Source organism: Hippoglossus hippoglossus, chromosome 21 (assembly GCF_009819705.1).
Source record: "Hippoglossus hippoglossus isolate fHipHip1 chromosome 21, fHipHip1.pri, whole genome shotgun sequence".
NCBI classification, from domain to species: Eukaryota; Metazoa; Chordata; class Actinopteri; order Pleuronectiformes; family Pleuronectidae; genus Hippoglossus; species Hippoglossus hippoglossus.
The window spans coordinates 16447641-16469146 of NC_047171.1; the positions used below are offsets into that span (position 1 = coordinate 16447641).

The 21506-nt window shown below is 42.7% G+C and overlaps 1 protein-coding gene across 8 annotated transcripts in view; it reads right to left on the reverse strand.

The window, feature by feature from the left end:
* dachd (dachshund d) overlaps positions 1-21506 on the reverse strand; it is a 93885-nt gene that overhangs the window by 32671 nt on the left and 39708 nt on the right. For all 8 annotated transcript variants that reach the window (XM_034573703.1, XM_034573700.1, XM_034573707.1 and 5 more), the window contains exons 2-3: positions 12749-12864; positions 6387-6536 (exon numbers count right to left, since the gene is read on the reverse strand). In XM_034573703.1, the coding sequence (XP_034429594.1) occupies positions 6387-6536; positions 12749-12864 (266 nt within the window). The remainder of the gene's footprint in view (positions 1-6386; positions 6537-12748; positions 12865-21506) is intronic.

The window sequence follows — 21506 nt, forward strand, 5'->3', positions numbered from 1 at the left end:
ATCAGGTTTATCTTTTGAAATGTCTATTAAAATGTGTGTGTCCTTCTTCACTTTATCTGTCACCTGGCTCCCAAGAGCCTGGCAGCCTAATAGAGAGATGGTGAGGGGCTAAATCCCAAGAGAGAGACAGAGACCCATCAAGCTCTTCAGTCAGGCTGGAAGGCTGTCTGTCTGCTCGGCTGCTCTCTGTCTAGCTCGGGGTGTCTGACACCGCTATTTGGTCCAGTTCGGAATAAAGAGAAATCAAAACAAAGCACACTGAAATGGCGTAAATCAGACGAGACAATAATCTGTTACAGCGACAGAGGTGTTATGATATGTTCGTGAAACGAATTCCATTCAGCCTATGGCTACAATCTAGTCTCTCTCAAGAGCTCCGTCTGACAAAGGCTCCCACAAGAGAGCTAGAGAGGAAGATGGATGAAGTTGCCCCTAGACACTCATATCAGGTCAGTATGTGCTTTATCCCCTAATGGTTAAGGTTAGGATTGAGTAGGGGGTGATACTAGATCTGAGCCCGAGGGCCATTGTTCTGTCTAGAGGAGCAGGAAGTAGCCACCATCCTCCATCATGGCCCACATTTAGTTGCGCTGGGCCACCAGCACTAGTGCAGCTAGCAGGTTGGAGAGTGCAGCTACAGCCAGTTGGATGTGTCCTTCCACCCAGAGAGCTTTATTATTAGAAAGGACATAAACAGACTAATTAAATCGCAGCAGTGGAGCTGGGCTGACAGCTGGCGCAGAGAGTGTGACCAAACAGATCCCTATCAAAGTGCAGAAGCAGTCGCTCTATATGTGTCCTGCTTTTGTGCTTGTTACTGTCTGTGTCTGCTGACATGCGTCCCTCCATGTCCTGGAAGTATACATACAGTACGTGCAGGCCTGTTAATTTTACCCATTTCAAGTCTTGTGTTTATTCTATAATTGATAACTATCTTTTTTTCCCCTCCACTGTTATTTCATTCAAAAACACTGTCGTCTTAATGTCATATTTATCGGTCTAGCGCAAAGCACATTTACTCACAGATATGATCCAAAATGGTACAAATGCTATCCAGCAGAGCGGTAAACACTCCAGTAATTAGTGCATGGTCTCCAGGCTGACTCCACTCAGCTCTGCAGCATGGCCAAGTGCGGACCCCATATAGAGAGGAGCCTAGTTATGCATTGATCTCAGAAAATTAAGGCTAACTGTCCCAGATTGCGGCGTCTTGATGTACCTTCTGGATGAGCAATGTACTATACTTGTATTGTTTGTAGAGTAAACAGGATGATTTGGACTCCCTGTGCTTTAAAATGAATACATTGTGAATAATTAATGGCGCCCCTTAAAGCGTTGTTATCTGTGTGACCGCCAATGCAAAACCACTGATGATGAGAAAATATGGTTTTAACAAGTCAATAATGGTGAGTGCAACACGAGCGGCCTAATCAATGAGGCTGCAACGTTTGCAAACAAGGACTTGAATTATAACGCCAATAATTGATCTCCTCCATTTTCCCCTTCTCTCCTTTGTGTGATGTCATTGTTTATTGATTGCATCCTGCCTGTGAGGGATGATGGGAAGTTTCAGAGTTTGTTTTTGCTATGACTTTTACCCCCCCACCCCTCTCCGCCTCCCCTCCACCTTTCCCTGCTTTCTCCAACCCTCCCCAACTACCCCCCCCCCCCCTTACTCAAACACACACACACACACACATACACACCACCCCTCCTTCCTCTATTTGAAATTTGCAAGCTGTAGCACCAGCTTAACCAAAAAGGATTAAGTCCCATACCCAACTGAGAACACAGATAATGCTCAGTAATTGGTAAAAAATGAAGATGAATGGGACAGCTAGATAAGGACCAATTAGCTGCTGGGAGTGTACAGCTGTGGTCTCCTCACAGAGCACTCTCAGGGGCCAAGGCCCCCTCTTTCTCGCTCTCACGCGAGCACGCATGCAAACACATACACACCCACGCACAGGCAAAGATGCAAGCATGAGGGTGGGGCTTGCAGAAATTAGCCTGATGACCCTGGGAAGAGAGCATGATGCTTCCTCATCATCTCACCCAGAACCTCTTCCTCTCAACTCGCAGTCAGGCAACACTCCAGGTACCTGTCACCACCCGTCCAGCTTCAGCCGAGCATGTGGCTCCCCTGCTCCCTGTTGGGCCCAGGCAGCCTGGACTGAAGCCACAGATGCGAGACAAAGGGCTTTCAGGTTGTGAAATAGTGCTGCAGAGTGTAACTGCTTATACGGCTTCGTTACAGGTTGAGCAAATATTTAAAAAGTTTCCAGTCAGTGTTCTGTCCTCTTTTTCCTGCCGTGCTGTCAGTCGGCGAGTTGTTTGGTTGGCATGTCAGGGCATCATCTGGCTGAAGACAATGGAATTCCCATATCTAATTACAAACGAGATTTCAGCTCCATTAGACTTGTGTGGCGAGGAGTCAGATGAGTGGCAGGGCAGCACCCAGTGGCCAAAGAGAGGCAGAGGGTGAAACACAGAGAAGTAAGTGAGACAGAGTCGGAGAAAACGAGGACAAGGGTGAATGTTGCATTATCCTTTCTTCCCACTCCTTCTTGTGAGGGTCGGAGAAACACTTTATTTTCCTTCCGCAGCTGAAAAAAGCAATTCCTTCTCTTGAAATTGGCAGGTGTTTGTTAGTGGGCAGCTGACAATATTTTCTTTCCCAGTAATGAAGGTTGTGGCTGGGGTCAGTGCACTGGGAGGGAATGGCGGGGCTGTTTATCCCCCTCAAGGCCCTGCGCCACACGTGTTTTGCTTGGTCTGTGATCTGTAATTGTGGCATTTCCTGAGAGACGAGGGAACAATCCACATTGTGCTTTGAGAGGGCTCTGTCTGCCCGACTAAAGAGCGTTAGGGAGAGAATCAAAGAAACACACACACCTCTCATTCTGTCTCTTTTTAAATGTTTATGTCACCACGTCTTCATCGGGTTTTTTTTATCTGTGTCTCAGAATACCTGTTTCCCTCCTCTCCTCTCACTCGGGATGTTTGGTTATTTTGGCTGAGGGTGGAACCGGCTTTTTGTTTTTTTTCCCCTCGTATAATTAATAACATTGATGCAAACAGGAAGGTCTAATTGTGATGAATATTTAATGCGGGGGAGAAACATTAGCCCGTTCGGTTTACATCAACACAAAGACAGTGACGGGCAAATCCAACTCTACAAACAGAACAGAGTGTCCTTCACTGGCTGTCTCGCTTTAAGCTCTTTGCAAAACAAGATATTCTTCAGACAAACACTGAGACAAAGCACCTGTGTGCTAGCCCGAGGAAGATCTTACATTTTTTTTACCGATGACTTTATTATGTAGTTGCTCCTTCTGATTAAACGGATCTATGTCCTTTGTGGTATTACCAGAGATACACACATTATCATATCAATTCCTATCACGGTGGGTAACCTCATGTGTGTGGGTAAACACATCCGTTTGCTGTGAGTCGTGGCTGAGGCTGGACAATTATAAAAGTCCAGTCCATTTCCTGAGAGCAGCTGGGGCCTGAGTGTGTTAAAAAAACAGCATGAAGTCATACCCCAGCTCTGAACAGTCAGTACCGACAACATCCCGACGAGGCCACAGCCAAATACAGGCCTCTTCTTTCTGCCCACTCTGAGCTATATCAGTCCAGCGATTTATAAGTTTAGATTGCCGTTGGATAATAAGCCTGAGAGCTGGACATATTAGGCATTCACAGTCCAAAATAGTTTGAGCAAACAAGCCAGAGTGAGACACTTCTGGAATGTAATCATGCCTTTTTTCTTTTAAGTCAGTCAGCGAAATTGCAAAAACACTTCCATTAAAAATAAACACGCGGGTGGAAGCCCGGGGCCGGATGAAGAAGACGGCACGCTGTGAGCCGTGTTTCATGGCCCCTTCAGTGCAGAGCGGGCCCATATTTCTTCGGCGTATTATCAGGATGACTCCTGGTGGCCACCCTGTCACAGGAGAGTGCTTGATATAAACAAGAGATTGCTGCGACAACCAGTAATCAATATTAGGATGGTTTCAGTACCAAACATCATTTGTCTCGGCGACCATTCCTTTGACCAAACGAAGCATTAATTCAAATCATAAATCTGAGCTGATTTAAATCCGAGGAGAGTGAGGGAGAGAGAGAGGCCCCTGTCTGACTGCCTGCCCCTAATGATTTATTTTCTACATTTCTGCGAGCGAGAGATTTGTCCATACTCACTGACAGGTCACCTTCAAACGCCAGTGGCAGACTGTTCATCACCATGCAGACGAGCATCTCATCGCTGCGAGTAAATATTAAAGGAAAAGAATCCAATTGATTGTGGATGGGGCCGAGAGGCGTCACTGCCATATATTTCACTCAGAGAGCTAATGCTGTGGCCCGTGCACCCATACCTAGAGCTGCTCCCCCTCGCCAGAATTATGATTCTACTGGGAGCCTGTGTGGCTGGCTGTGGGCTCAAGGTTACAATTTAAATTGTAAAAAGATAAAACAGATTCTTATTAGCTCCATTGCCATAGCCTTGCAGTTGGTGCTCACATTTATCTTTATTTCCGTGACCTCGCACGCTCATATTCTCTTTTTTACACACTCCATTCTCTCAGAGTGATGACCTCACACTTTATGCATTTTGCATTGTTAAATCTGCTTAGAAACACATCCTGTTTTCATCCCGCACGCCAGAAGCGCCGCGGTGTCAAGTATTACTGTTGAAATGTATTCAGCCGTCGAGCCATTTATTACTGTAAGTGAATCAAAACCTCCATTTAGCAACCAAAGCTACGGGGATTACATTTGGGTCTATAATTTGGAATGGGCTCATGAATCTGCACCAACATACATTATCATTCTCTTTAATACACTAAGTGGTTCTGTGTGATATTACCAAAATCCTTCTGCATTTTAGGGCTAATAATTAATTGAAATGGCACATACTGAAAAACCAGTGCTCTCACAGCAATTCAATTAGGCCTTGTTAAAAGCTGATAGCTTTGGGAAACTGTACTCACAGTTTCACTTTGCTATTTAGAATGTTTTCTTTTTTTCCCTTTCTTTCAACACAAACGTGTAACGTAACTAGAGAAAGCAGGACTTACCTGACCAAAGTTAATATTGACAATGAATGTAAACTGAACAAAAAACAATATTTCTCCATTTGAAAGAAAACAGCAGCAGAGAGGACACGGTGTCGGGAAAATATTTGATTTAGGAAGAGCTATAGTGTGTGTATAGGATCAGTTATGACCTGTGGCAAATTGGTTTTTGGTTCTGTATATTTGTGTGTCTGTTAACAAAGCAGCATCGCAACAACTTACCGCAGGTTTCAATTAAATCTGGTACAAAGTTAGGCAGCGAGTGTGAAGCTTTTGGTTTTAATCTGAGGTAAATATCCGTCCACTTGTAAAACACTGTTTGTCACATGACTGTCGAAAGGTTATAGATTTATAAACTTTATATATATTTATACAGAGAAGAGTGACAAAGGACAAAACCTGAATACATTGTCAGTGAATGGTTTGATGCATGAGTGGGGTCATACTGTTTATAAATCAAAAGATATTTGCAAGGGATCAGACTTACTCCCCTTGAGCGCACGTTTATTCTATGAAAATATCGCTGAATTAAAAATTTTATTTTTTTTAAAATTTCTTTTATTTTTATTTAAATGGTCATAACTCTTAAGTCTGACTCACTGGAAATTCGGTCATCTGCACATTAAGATTTAAGATTTCTTGAAGAATCCAAGATGGGATCAGCCAATCTGATTTTTAATGTACATCCTGATGTATGTGCAGAACGAGATGCATATTTAAAGTTAGTCATTTAATATGTGCAGGAGCCCTGAAAAATGTATTCATAGGTCAGTTTCGTGGAGGCGTGGTCTGAGCACATAAACTGTCACAACGCTTTAAATCACGGACCGCAGCTGAAGCTAAAGCTAGTTTGACAAGTCCAAGCCATCCTGCGTAACGTGATGTTATTCTGCCCTTAACGAAACATGATGAATTTAATTGGTCATAACTCAGAGATCATGAGACTCACTTGAAACGCATTCGTCTGCAAACTAAATAAAGATTTGGGAATTTTTTTAAACCATGTCTGTTATCAGCCAATCTGCAGTAACCTAAACCAGTATATGCATTTGGGCAATAATCATTCATAATGTAAATATCTATAATTCTAATTTAAAATAGTACATAGATGATTGTGTGACAATGGAAAAGGCTTGAGTTCTCTTGTCAAAATGATGATAAGTATGTGAGTCTTAATGTGTGTGTTTGTGTCTTTGCCTGTGGAGGCTCACACAGCATGCATTTGTCTTCCGTTCATGTGAATATATGTGTGTTTTCTGTTTGTGACAGTGTGTCTGTGTGTGTGTCTGTGAAGGGCATCCTCACCGATGCCGGAGCTGAGGTCTCCATTCTCGTCGGCCCCGTGGTGGTTGGCGTTGCCGTGGTAGCTGCTCATCGCCTCCAGCTTGATCTTCTTGACCTTCATGGCCTCTGCGATGGCTGCGTTGGCAGCTGCTGCCGCCGCCGCTGTCAGGCCTGGAGAGAGAGAGGAGAGGAGACGGAGCGCTTACAGAACGCTACATGTCTACTGGGGCCGAGCCACTGCCACCTGGCAAATAAAAAAACTAAATGAAAAAAAAAGAGCTTCGAGAGAATAATAAAAAATGAATAATTTTATAAAGTATGCAGAGTGAGCGGCGGTGAGATCACGGCTTGGTTTTTTCATCCTCTGACAGGGGTGATTTTCACAGCGGGTTATCATCCGTGTGTGTGTGTGTGTGTGGAAACATGATTTTTATAAATGTTTCACCCTTTCCTCTGTATTGATGTATTTGTAACTTGATGGGAATAGATGCAGTCAAGGTAATAGTGCATGATGTAAGCATTTTGTGTGTACAACCTATTATAAACAGCGATATAAAATAGAGGCGTAGTGATACGATGTGACACGGCAGGGTTCAAGGGGGATAAAATCAAACCAGGAGGCGAGATAGGTTCAACATGTGAAACAAATACGCAGCGAGACCCACATCTTTAAAAAAGCTTGTCAGCAAAGTGGGTTTCAGTGATACATTCAAACATATTCATCAGATCAAATCACCTTAAATAATTCCGGTTACATTTCTTCACAGCTATATTCTGAAGTGCTTCATATTAAAGAGGCCTCTTGTGAGCGTCAAGGCCACGCAGAATGGAAAAACTATGAAGCACGGATTCAAGTATTTTATTCTTTCAAACTTGTGAGGGGCTTTGAGTTTATTCACTACTTAGAGAGTGTGTGTAAAATGAACGGAGGAACATGATTCATGTTCAAAAGGGAAATAAAAGATGGATGTTTGAAATTCTGTATCATCCCGGTACATTATCCAAAACACGTTTAGGACATTTGAAGGAGGATATTAATGAGGAACTGTGCTGTGGTGGCGAAATTGGACATATGGGCAACAGCAAAACCTTTAATAAATAACATACCATATTGTGTTTTCAAGACTTTTAATAGTTTTGAATTTTTTTGAACTGATTATAAAACCTGATTAATAATCCTCAAAAACTAAAATATTAAAGTTATTTTTCCTGAATGTCTTATTGCTGTATTCTTGGATTAACCTACACAAATGTTTGCACCGTTAAAAAATAAAATACAACTTAAATATTGATATCACTTTCTGACTTTCGATCAACAAGTCAAATATTTTTGAGAGTTTAAATCACAATCAGTTTTTTTTTTAATGACTATTGACATCACATTTAAAATAATCATTCACTTTCCACTGCCGTCCCTGAAGATATGCTGCAGTAGCTATATTTTACATGGTTGCCCACCTTGATCAACATGGACTCCACATGATTGATATAGTGAGTCTGAGATTATAGACATACATATGCTGAGCACACTGCAGAGATCATAAACCATTGGTTTGTCATTGTGCTAGTTCCGGGGTTCTGGTGTATTGAACGTGACTGAAATCTTTATTCATGAGGCTGGTCTCAAACAGCAGGGACAGATAGCGCTTAGAGCTCCTGTAGGCTCGCTGTGTCTCAGGAGAGCGCCGCGACTCTTCGTGCCAATCCTCGCAACAAAATCAAAGATGCATGGAAAGAAAGAAAAAAAAAAAAGAAGAGATGTACCTATTAGTGGAATCACTCGTATCCACAACACACAGTATACAGTATCACCTGCCCTTTTACAGAGGCTGCTTACACTTGATATGCAGGTTTGCCTTACGTTTGATGCGGAACAAGGCAACGTCTGCGTTTATCATCACTAAGCTGTCACGTCTTCGTGATGGGACTCAAGAGCAGCTATTAGCCATGCAGTTGTGGGGAGACACAAGTACAAGGAGAGGTAGAAATCAAACATGTGGCTTTAATAGATACATGCGCGCATGAGCACGAGCCCGCGCTGACAAAACACGCACGCACACACAAGAACATACCGGCCTGGGCACCCTCTCCTCTCATCCCCAGCTGATAGGCAGATGGCGAGAGTCACTCTGAGCCACTGACATGGAGGTGCATATAATTTAAAGCCTTGTTTGCATCTTAAAATACATCAGTACCATATTGACGTACAGTATACATCATGTCAACGAGGGGCCTCTCGTTTGCAATGGGCCCTGGCTGCTGTTCCATATGCATAGGCCGAGCAGGGGGAGAGAAAAAAAAAAAGCATTGCCTCATAAGAAGGTGCTACTTTTCCACATAATGAATGTGGCCTCTGCCCAGTCTGAAGGTCAGCCTTCATTTGTGTATAATGGGCAAGAGTCAACTGTTTTCCAAATGAGACGTATGCAGAACAGACTGCCGAGTAAATATTGAAATCACCTCTGGGCTGTTTGTGTGATAAATTCCCCCCACAAATCAGGTGCCGCTCAAAGTGCTGCAGTGGTGCTCCCCGACGCTCTCTAACTTTGGCTGTGAGAGCACTGTTGTTTATTGCACTGCAGCCTGTCTGCCCACAACGTTTGTTTTTTCTTCTCAACCTGGACTGATTAAAAATAAATAAAAAAAATCAACCAAAAAGTTTTTTTTCAAATGTGCATTAAGTAAATAAAAGCTGTTGTGCGATAGTGAAACTGATGAAACCATCTCAACCCAGCGTTTGACGAAGTGAGACACGCACAAATTGATATCTTTGTTCTGATAATTATTTCATTTCGCCAGATCAATTGTCATATCCACATAACACACACCTCGATACAGTGGACCTAATGAGAAAGCCTGGGAGATGTTGGCGCCCGGCAACAAGTCTATTAAGCCACAAGAAGGCTGAACGTCAACAAGACCAATCCCACTCAGCGCTAATCTGCATTCATTACTATGCAAACAAAACAATCCAGCCTCATATATTCTTTCAAAGTCACCTTTGGATTCCAACACTTTTCTCGGATAGACGCGCGGGCGAGTCGGAATCCTCCTGAGCACAAAACAAACAGCGCATCGCAGCCGCGTGTAGAGAGCCGCGCCAGTCAGAGGAGAAAACCAGGGAACATTTCAACAAATAGAGAATAGCATGGCACTGTCACATGGGGAGCACAAAACAGCAAATAACAGAGACAAGGTCTGATGGTAGCCCTTGGAGCAGCTGTCATATTAAATAATAATGAAGGATCTATTAATATGCAAAGGAAGCAGCAGACTGGCTTAACGCTGTCATGCCTCTGCATATTGTCAGGATCTTCATCATTAATTAACATGCTAGCTGCCCCATACCTGCGCCAATGTCAGAACATTCTTACAACAAACAGCCCAATGCCTGTGCCCTCCGCAACTAACTCGTATAATTAAATTAAAATCAGATTAACTTCACATCAGTACACAAAAGACTGACTTTTATGACTTTCTCTCGCAGTGATTAAAAAAAAATAACCGGAGCTTATCTGTTGTGTTTCTGCTCCGTCTCTGTTTGGGACTCGCACCACGGGCAACAATGAAAACACACTTTATTTATCAGGCGGGCAGGATAAGCAGGGAGGAGACACTCCATGTCAATGAGCATGGCCGCCCTCGTTTACTGCATGGGCCGGTGGCGGCGCAGCGATGACAAACCGGGGTTGGGGACAAACGTGACTCTTAGGTACGCTGCACCACTTGAACTGTGCTATCCACATCATGACAAATTTAGTATCAATTACAGAGCGCGCTAACCTTATGACAAGCGGCCGACTGATAGAGGAGGGGTGAAGGCACAAAGAACAGGCGCTAAATTACCAGGTGCATACTGGATCTATTTTAAAGCAGATTGAAGTGGCACCAGATTAGATGATCCACTCCGGGAGCTGACGTGCTAATTGTGCATTAAAAGAACATAAATATTACAATATGTCTCCACCTACTATAAAGCCGCAGGCACCGCTATCCCCACACACATACATGTACAGTAGAGCAGAGGAGAAAATATTGTTTTGATCAGTAAAGTACAGGATGCTCCCTGGTAGGATGTAGGTGACATTCATTTCTCTAATGGTAAATGCAGTACTCTTGCGTTATTCAAAAGGTTGAAGCCATATCCAGGACATAAATGAATTATATTGAAGCTGCTGCTTAAGTAGTGGCCAGAGTGTGAGTGGAGGCCCCTCTCCACTTTAAAGTAGATGTCATCTCGCTGTGGTGTCAGTCCACAGCAAATAATCCGATTTGAGGGCCAATCTGCCTGTAATGCATCAGCAACTGGAAAGGCTCCAGCTCAGCCCCCCACCCCCCCCTCGCCCCCACCCCCACCCCAAGGCATGAACGCAAAGCATGCACGCCGCATTCAGACACTCGCACATGTACACACGTGTGCTTTTCACACACATACGAGGGTATTTCCTTAAATGGAAGCCTAAGCATATTAAGATGTCCTCCTCTAAGTGGAACCGGTGTCAAGGGCAAAGATACATATGTTAACAATGTGTTTCACATAGGCTCCTCTGGTCCTGTTAGAGCAGTGTGAGGAGGAAGACGTCTTCGCACTGTGTTGAATATGGTCATTGACTTAAATCTGGTTCGCGTCCTTGTGTAATATCTAAAGAAATATTTGCTCATGGTTTTTTCATTATGAAATCACCAAAAGAAAAAATCCCAGGGTCTTGAGGTGATAAGATACTAATTTTGTTTTTACTTTTTGCAAAATTTGAGCTGGAGTCAACCACTCCCGAGTGATAAGAGGTTAGGTGAGAATGGACTTGTCTCTGCAGCCCATATTAAACTGTGCCGTGGCTTTTTTTTGGGGGGGGGGGCTGGGGGCGTCTCTGAGTATCCCCGAAGCCGTCGCCCCACATTCCCGCATGTGTGAAAAATGAACTAATACGACATGACATGATAACTATTTAAGACAGTTTCTCAATGTTGGGCTTTTTATCATCAATCAGTACATTTGGACATGACAGGGCGATCAATTAGTTTGCCCACTTCCGTGCCATAACTCCTGTGTGGTCATTCATACTTAATTATGAATCTGTCAAAATCTGTAACTTCCTTGACGTTTAATGCTTAATGCCATCATCAAAACAATAAATGGTTTAATTATAACACGGAAAATTGATGGATAAATTCTGTCTCTGCACAGTTCGGAGGCTTAAGGCAGTTATGGGAAGACCAAAAAAAAAAAAAAACCTCAATTACTTTATCTCTGCCCCCTGAATACCCTGACTAAATGTCAAGATCATAGAGTCCCTCTGGGCTTAAAGGGGATGATATCAAAGGGCTTTTCTGTTGCTTTATGTTCCACTAAATAACACTGGCTCCTTCTCAACTCTGTCCTCCTCTGTGTTTCACTCAGGCCTTTAAGTTCGCCTCCTGTGCTGCGGCGCAGATTCCCAGTGACCTCACCCTATTCCCAGAGTTCAAAGCTCCAGCCTGTGAAACTCCATTGTACTGAATCACAGGGACGGACCGATTCCGGGTTTAAAATTGAATTTTTCAAACACCTCGCCAATGCTGCTTTGCCAAGAGAAAGAAAAAATAACGATGGAGGCGAGATAATGACTCGTCTGTTAAAACACACCAAAGATCACCGTGGAAAAACCAGCTGTGGTGTTTTTTCATCTCTTCGTAGAAATAAAAGTAGAACATTTAAGAGTTCGTGTAATACAATGTGCAGTGTAGAGCGAGTGAGCATTCAAAGAGATTCTGTTTGACAGTACAATATCATTAAGTACATATCAAAAAGGAGAGCAAAACATGCAAATGAGAGCACTTACAGCCACCAACATCAAAGCAGTCACAATGAAGCCAGCCACAAATAGAACAAAAGCATTAGTTGCAATAAGACTCGGCCCGAGGCTAAGTTAGGGCACAAATGGTTGTTGTTGATTCTTGTGGCGATAAGCCTGCTTTAGCATCACCACTGCCTATGTACATATACCAGTGGAGTGGATTTAATCGCACTAATTAGAATGCACTTAAGGCAAAATGCAACATCTACTGGAATAATCTGAGAGAAAAGATCTCCACTTCAATTTATTCTCCCCCGTTTGGTCTGCGGGGGGATGAGCGGAGGATCTGTTTTTGGTAAACGAGTGAGCTGCTGGTGTCTGGTGGTTGGGTGCATGTGTCACTTTGCACTGGTTGCCATTTCGAGGATAAGCTGCGGGGAGGCCACTACTCGTAGGGAGGTTTTGAGTGGGTGTTTGTGTGTTTGTGTGTGTGTGTGTGTGTGTGTGTGTGAGACAGAAAGAAAGAAGGAGATAGAAGACACTCAGACAGAGTGAATCAGAGTGAATCAGAGCGACAGAGCGCTACACAGACTTAACACTAAACCGCACCTGTGGGTGGCATCATGCCGGGGGACATGAGGCCGGGGACCGAGTGGGGCATGATGTGGGGGTTCTCTGATGATGTCAAGCTCTGGGTCCTCTTCGGAGGCCGGCCAGGTCTGGAGCTAAAAGAGAGAGAGGAGGAGAAAGAAGGAGAATGCGGGTGAGAGACTGGCAGAGGGAGGAGGGGTTGTGTGGTGGTGTCTGCGGCGGTGGGGTGGGGGGGGGGTGTTAACATTTGGAGCACTCCAGAATGCAATTCCATTCCAAAGAGCTAACATGTACTGTAAATAAATTTCTTTTCAAGGACAGTTGCTTTCTGCAGCTCAACATAATAGACTTCCATAACTAATTAGATTACACGGTGAATTCATTTCCTTTATTGAAGATCAACCACTTTTTGATGCATAATTCATAACCTGTACCTCGTTACCTGTTCCTCCGTATTAATATCCCCACACTATTTGAATTGCCTCGTTTGCATATGCTAAAATCCAGTGCGCGGCCCTCGGCCTGGAAATTACATGTTAACTTGTTATAATTATTGCAGTCAGGCCACTATTGATTTATGAGACTTTTAAAAACCAAATATGTGTAGTTCTGGTAATGAATGATATTTTAAGGTTCTTCAGGAAATTAAAAGGCAATGGCTGCCTTAGGAAATGTTCTGCTTGCTTGATTTAATGCGTGCCTTAGCTGGAAGGTGGTGTGACAGAGTGATTCAGACCTGTTGGACGGTTCTGATGGGGGAGTTTTATTACACCAAACGAGGGGCACAGATCCAGGCGTGATAAATGACTGTGCCACCTCAGTGTGGAGGAGAAAAGGCCTCCGAAGCAGATACACCCCTGACTTTCCACACATCTTACTCCTACACTTATTAATACAGCTTCGAGTTGCAATCAATACCTACTTTGCTGGCTTATAGTTACAACGAAAGGCCCACGGGGTGAAGGAAAAAAAGAGAAGAAATGCAATGAGCATGTAATGAGGGGGCCACGATCCTTTGGAGGTACATTCTTTATGAACAAGGAGCTGGATGTCGCAGCTGAAGATGAATTATGGTGACTTGACACAGGTGACATATTGGCTTCATACATTATTTCGCATACAATAGTCCATTTCAAGCTTAACCAGGACACTAAGTTCCCTCCGATGTGAACTTCGAGTCGTGAGGTTCCATCCATCTTTAAAACACCAAAGGGTTTCCGTGCTGTAATTATGGGAGGAAACATGAACAAATACGTTTTACTTTAAAAAAAGAAAAAAAGGACAGGGCCTGAAATCAAACGCGGGAGATATTTTTTTCGCTCTAAGAGGATTGCATTCAAGTTACTTATTATTCAGTTACAGCTTGAAAGGGTGTGTGAACATTATCGCACATTAATGTCACTGTCAAGTTTGTTATAAGGTGCGAATTTTATTTTGGTCCCGGACAAATTCTGTCTGAAAAATATCTATTTCTGGATTTTTTTTTAAAGCTTTTGCCAGGAAACATAAAAGATAATAGTAAATAACAGATAAGTTCTTACTATATGAACATTTAATTTGTCAACTAATTTTTAACATGATCACACACTTATTAGTTTTTAAACAAGCTCATATCCAGCATTTTTTTTTGCAATTACATCAATAAATGTAACCTACTAAATAAGCTGATTCTCTTAAACAATAATTACTCATTCTGGACGTTATCAAGCAGTACAGTGCATGAGACTGTTTGTGTTACAGTACATTTCCCTACATTTCCCAAAGGCGGTATCTACAGGGGGCGAGGCAGTGTTTTAGCTCGGATACCGAACCGCCTTAGTAGCGGAATTTATTCAGCCGTGTCTTGTGAGGTTTATTTACCTCAGTTCTGCTAATAGAGTGCAGCCGCTCTATCTGTCTGAATATGCTGACTCCCTCATATGTACCAGCTCTGGAGGTTTTAGGACTAAAAGCAAACCTTCACTCAGCTGTGTCCCTTCGGATGAGGGGAAAACACACAAGTGATAGAAAGAAGTAATGCGGGGTGGGGGGGGGAGCGTGGAGACAGAAGGAAGGAGGAGAGCAGCGAGAGTGAGGAGAGAGAGAGAGAGAGAGAGAGAGAGAGAGAGAGAGAGAGAGAGAGAGAGAGGGGCAGAAAGAGAAATGACTGCCCGCTCAACCCACAAACGTCTGGAAATGTAATTCCTATTTCTATAGAAGCACCTCTTTGATCTTATGAGAGGGAGAGATCGCAGACAGTTTTGCTGTCATCACTTTCACTTGTACTCCGGCTGAATTATTTATGAAAGACCTCAATGGAGGGTATGTGATGGGTAAAAGGGTTTTTTACCAACAATGCTAAAAGCGCAAAGAAAGGATCAGATCATGTCGGAGGATGTGAACCCAGGTGCAAAGACCCATAGGGCGAAGTTCACGTGGGCTGCAGGAGAAAGTGTCTGTGTGTTTAAAGGGGATCGTGTTTGTGCTACTCGCTGCACACAAATAACGCTGCAGCCATGAAAACTCGGACAGCGAGAAAAACAGCTTTGGACTGAGGAACCTCCAAGCAACAGGAAAAGCCTCTCAGAAATGAATGTTGTATCTTCCATCTCTTATAACGGAGGTGTTTAAATTTAGAGAAATGGCGTAGAGGAGTTGCCCAGGTGATCATCATTTTTCAAAACTGTGTAATTCATGCAGTTTGGCAGGATCCACCCAAACAAGGTGTAATTTACTTCCTTGAAACGCCACAGCTGAGGCACGATGCTAACGCCCCCAAACAGCTCCGCGATGGTCAGAGCCATCCAGGCTAATAAGCTGGGTCCAGAGAGGAACTCAACCTGGCCTCAAACAAAAGAGCCAGGCTATTTATCAAGCAGCAGATGCTGATTCCCTAAATAGCCTGGCACAGAAACTGCTCCAAACTAGGCCATTATTGCAAGAAAAAAAAAGAAAAGAAGAAAGATAGCACAACTGGATTTATGATTGGAATTTCTTGCTCTTTTCATTTCTCATCCGGAGTTTGTTTTTTCTTAATTTCCTCCACTCGTTTTCTCTCCTCTGTGTTTCAAATGTCTCCAAAAATAAGAGGCTTCGAGGTTTTTAAATCAGACTTATTTGGACAATATTATTTCTGCATTGGAGGTCAATCATGAAAGAATCTTATTCCCCCGCTTTATTTATATTTGTACTACAGATATTCAGGGCCCCGATATCTCTGGCTTCAATTAAGGAAACAAAACAGGCCCCAGCAGCTTTGGGCTGGGGGCCACAAATATGTTACACATCTATTCTCTCTTTCTTGTTTTGCTGCCATGGTGAAAAGAAAATAGTGGTGAACTTTCCCTGAACCAGACTTCCTTTAATGGCCCCGGCCGTGTGTTGACCCAGCAGAGTCGGCTGGAACCTGATACTATCCAACACACTACGCTACACAGGCAATCAGATTACACGGGGCCCAACAATACACTACACACGAGTCCAGTTTCAGTGCTACAATGCAATAAAAGCCCAATAATTAAATTCACGTTCTCACCCCCGTTTACAGGAAGCCGACACATGAGGCGATAGGTAGAAGAGGTATAATATCGCAGGAGATCTCAGGGAGCTTTCAGATCCCGCTGCGAAATTCTGACATCTCACTATCACGCTCTTTTCTGTCGACGGAAGCAGTGACTGAGATCTTATTACCCAGAGCGAAGTTAATGCAGTGATTATGATCTGTTATAAATCAATTGAAGCCACAAATGTAATGTTTAGCCCAGGCGAGCGCACTCCCTTAGTGGATTTAGTTACACACAAAAAAAATCATCCGCTCCTCCCATCTTCGGATATATCTTTAGGAATTCTACCCGATTGCATCAACGCTGATTCCAGTTTGCAGGAGGGAGGAAAGAGCATAATATTATTTCCTGCTGCTTGTGATTGAGCCATTAACCTTTTATCTCTGGCTTTTGTTTGACGTCTCTAAAAGGTAAGGATGAAGATATTTATTCCATTTCCGCCCAGTCGGCCAAAACAAGCGAGTGAATCATTCCGTCTGGGGCTTCTGTAAACAAAAGGCCTCTCCAGGTCTCTGCCAATCAGGCCTTATAAAATATTAACCCAATGTCATTGCCCTTTTAAAATCTCTCACCTAGAATTCCCTAATTGTTCCTTTTCTTTATCTCTCCACTGCAGAGAGTAAATAAATTAACAAAATAGCTTTTATCGCCCTGAGTAACCTTTTAACTGAAGGATTATCTGGGGTTTATTTTTCATTTCTCTCACAGCGATAGTGGAGCATGCCCCATTGATTGGTTTGCTGGGGTGGTGACCAGCCATGAAAACAAGGTCTTATTGATAAAACAAAGCAGCTCCTTACCTTTTAAGTGCCAGGTCAGGCAGAAATTCAGAGGCCTCAGACCATCAGGGGCTTCACTATATGCTGAGTTTATAGCTTTTTTTTTATTTTGGTTTAATCAAACGGTTTAACAATATGCACACAAATCCCCCCGAGAGGTTAACTATGTCTGTTGCAAGACAGGGTTTAACACAGTGTTGTCCTACCTATTTAAATCCCTGCAGATGAGATAACAGATTTGTTTGAGAGACAAACATGAAATTTAAAACTTTCTCGACAATGTTTGTTTTCTTTGCCTTGAGGATAAAAACTGAGGACAACTGACATCTAATATATGTTCATTTTCACTATATTGGAATAGTGCTGATAACATACATAGCTGATTTGAATGGGATCACAGTTCCATGTCTCCCTACTTCTGTCTCACAACTCAATGTCCATGCAAAGTATTTTTTTATCAATTATTCACATCTTTTAATTTCAATTTATCTTTTTCAACCTTTGACAATATTTAAGAAATAAAACTACGCCAATAATAAATGAATCGTTTAAGTAACTTTTAATGAAAAACATGAGCTATTCTCTTGTTCCAGCTTCTTTTAAATGAGAGTATTTAATGCTTTTTCTCTATTTTATGTCATTGACACTGAATATCTTTGGTTTTTTATCAGGTCGGACATCTGGAGAAGTCACACTGGAGCTTACAACATAAATAAACTTCAAAATCAGTTATTATTTCACTTCTTTCTGACATTTTATAGACCAAACAATTGCTTAATTATTTAAAAAAAATAACTGTTTAGTTAATTAATAGTGAAAATAATCCCAAAATGGAACCCCACATCGTAAAAACGGCAATAATCATAATTTGGCAAAACTAAATCCCTGAAAGTGACAGGTATATACGTTTCCTTCAACGAAAAAGAAGAAAAAAAGATGATTTATATTTCCTGCTGACCTTGACAGTCTATTGGTTGTGATGATCATGATCTGGGAGTCACACTGTGATACATGGGAATGTATTCACTCATCAATCTTTCCCATGCACCCATCTATCCTCGCCCTCATCTTGTATCTGTATTTGCATTGAACCTATTCTTGGATTATCTCAATCAGCTTCCCCTTGCACCTGTCAAACACAGGTAGCCATATCGCACTTATCTGATCTAGATAGCTGGATTACAGCGAGTTTGTGAGTGTGAGGGGAGTAACAAAAACACACACATACACGCACACGCACTTTTATTTATTAGGGGTAGGAACAGCTGCATCCGCCCGCAAACTGTGAACCTTTGTTACGGAACAATATATCACAGATCAAATGGTGTGAAATCAAAGCCGGGAGAGAGTTAGCATCAATCCCACTAAAACCCCTTTTAAAGTGCTGTCTGTGCTCTGATCCCTGTGTGGACTAATGTGCAGGGTTGAGATCAGTAGTGGAGTTGGGAGAGTGGGTGTCTTCCCCCGGTGCCTTCGTCTGGGCTCCGGCCTGATTAGAGCCACGCTGGGTGAGACCATCGCGGCGCCTCGTGGCACTGAGGAACTTCCCCGCTCCTTCCGCCTGCCCCCAAAGCCTGCATGTGTCATCAAACCACAGCCGCTCTTTAAGACAAAACCACTGTTACAGTAGCTCCAAAGAGCTTAGTCTCGTAATCACACTCTATTAGAGCCATTTGAAGCCCCTCAGCTGTGAAATAGAATCTAAAAAAGATCTAAAACACGATAAATTGCTGATTATTCCCATGCATCATTAATGTTAAAAGCTGATTTCATAATTGTACGTCCCATAACTACAGAGTCTCCGATTGTTTAGTATCACATCAACAGACTCTGATAATGAGTAAGCAGACTTTCTACATCGCGGGAACTGATGAGGAAAGCCTAATTGGTTGACTTTTCCATGCCTAATGGATGATTCTCTTAATTAAAAAGATACTGTACCAAATGTTAGGAATCAGATAGCGCTTAAAGTAAATGCAGTTAATCAAATGTATGAGAACGAGCAGTTCCAGGAAAGCCTAAATGAGATTGGTAGATATGATTTTGCTCCAATATTTATTAATTGCGAGTGCCTTTGGTTAGCGAAAACAGAACAGGTCTTATCTTCAAACTGCGAGGAAATTTCATCTAACCACTCTCACTGATCTCTCTTTTTCATGAACTGCGATGCATATGAAACAAGTCTTCAAAACAAGGCTTTAAAAACTTACCCAGTCAGGGTGCCTTTGAGGATATTTAATTAAAATCTAATCCTGCATTCATTAAGGCTCACATAAATTAAGCTGTCATTCATAAGATTTATGGATTCTCATTTGCATATTGCATACAATTCATCAATTACTCAAGTATGAAAGGAGCGCATTTCCCTTGGAGCTGCCTGCTAGCCTGCCAACATTTGAAATGAGAGAAAGAGCACGACTGTCAGGCATTCACTGCAAACTTTTCCCCACAATGTCTGTGCACTGATTAATCTCATTTTCTAGGCATCCCTTACAAGATTGTACACAGTCCAGCTGCACTTTTCAATTATTTCTCCTGTCCTCTCAAGTAACTTTGAAAGCAGGACGGGCTAAATGTGGACTGGGGGCTACTTTAGTCTTTATGTATATAACATGTCTTTTTGCCGGGATAATCATAAATTAGAGAGAGGGGTTTTAGTGATCCTAATGGAAAGGAAATGTAGTAATTTTATTGCAAATCCCATCAGGCAAATATTCTGCATGCTATAATAGCATATTTCCTGTCACATTTAGAGAGGAATACATCCAGCAGGCATTCTGACAGGGGGGGGGGGGGAGAGGATAGAGGGGGAGGGGGACGGATGAGAGAGAGAGAGAGAGAGAGAGAGAGAGAGAGAGAGAGAGAGAGAGAGGAGGAGGAGAAGAGTGGCAGAGAGAAAACAAAAGAGATGTGGACAATCATAGTGCTAAACACATAAAAAAAGAAAAAACTCCCTTTCTGGACGTGAGGCTATGGGAAACACAGTATGGAGTAAGTGCTTAAAGCAAGCGGAGCGTGAACGCATCTAAGATAAAAGGTCAGGCAAAAACAAACAGACCACTCGTCAGGACGAACGGAATTAATTGACTCATTAATATGCATGGCTAATAAAGCTCAAAATCCTAAAACAAAAATCATTGTCAACCATTCCCTTTTAATGGCTCTTATTTTCAGCTTGAGAAGAGCCGGTCTACAGGGTGTATCAATCTGAGGAGGGGTGGAGTTCCTCCAGCGCACAGACTCGGGGTAACCTCGGTGTTGTATGCTCATGTCCTCCCCAGCAGACAAAGGCAGAGTTGTTCTGGTGGAGGGATTAATTGAGAATTAATCCCAGTTTCTGGCAGTGGAACAGACCGGCAGTTAGAAGTGAAAGTCATCCTGAAGGGTAGTTAATTGGTTCCCCATAGCAAAAGCTTTGGAGAACAGAAATCAAGCTGCATTTTCATTAATCCTCCCCATTGTTTTGTGAAATTGTTGTGGAGAGTGACTTCAGATAGAGTCAATAGTTAAGGCTTTTAATTTGCTTTTAATTCCACCAGTGGGGTGACAATTAACAAACCCCAAAGAACAATAGCTGTGAAAATTATGCGTTCGATTGACTCTAAATGACTCTGAAATCAAAAACCGATAAGCAATTAATATACTGTACTCTACAAATGGTAAGTACCTCCAACACGCTCTGCGCGCTCCATCTCCGTCTCTCCCTCCACCTCTCTCTCTCTCTCTCTCTCCATATATCACTCTCTCACCACTAAAGCTTTTGAACTTAGGGAATAGCACCACCAGATTGTCGGATGTGATTAATTTCAGGTCTAAATGGACACAACAGACAGAAAAGGGGTGATGTAATCATAACACGAGGAGACGCGGTGACTAACGGCAGGGACGGAGGAGGAAGGGAGAGCAAAGAGAGAGAGAGAGAGAGAGAGAGAGAGAGAGAGAGAGAGAGAGAGGTTAAGGGAAGCAGAAGATGGAGGAAGAGACACAGAGAGCGACTCTCACAAACACACTCCCAGTTCAAGCTAAACAGGAAGACCGTGGTGATTAGCATTAATTGCACTGAGGATTGGAATCCTGTGTGAAACATTAAACAAAAATTATCTGGTGTTTATTCGCTTTTTTTTCCTCCTGATTCTCTTCTCTCTTTCTTTTTTTTTAAATAATTAATGAAAAGTAAATACTTGGAGTCCAAAAATGATCTGGGGAGGAAAAGAAATGTTTACATAATCAGGGATAGTGTTCCTGTCTCTCCCTCTCTCTCTCTCTCTGTCTGGGAGTGTATACAAGGAGAGGTTAGGGCTGGAGCCTGCATGTTCCTCACTGTTCCCCCCATCAGAAGTAACAGGGTCTGTTCCCCTGAGTGTCGACTGCTGCGGAGAGTGTTTGCATATTTAGATACAAGCAGCCCTGTTTATGCAGCCCCACTCTTGGCCGCTCAAGTTCACTCCGATGCGG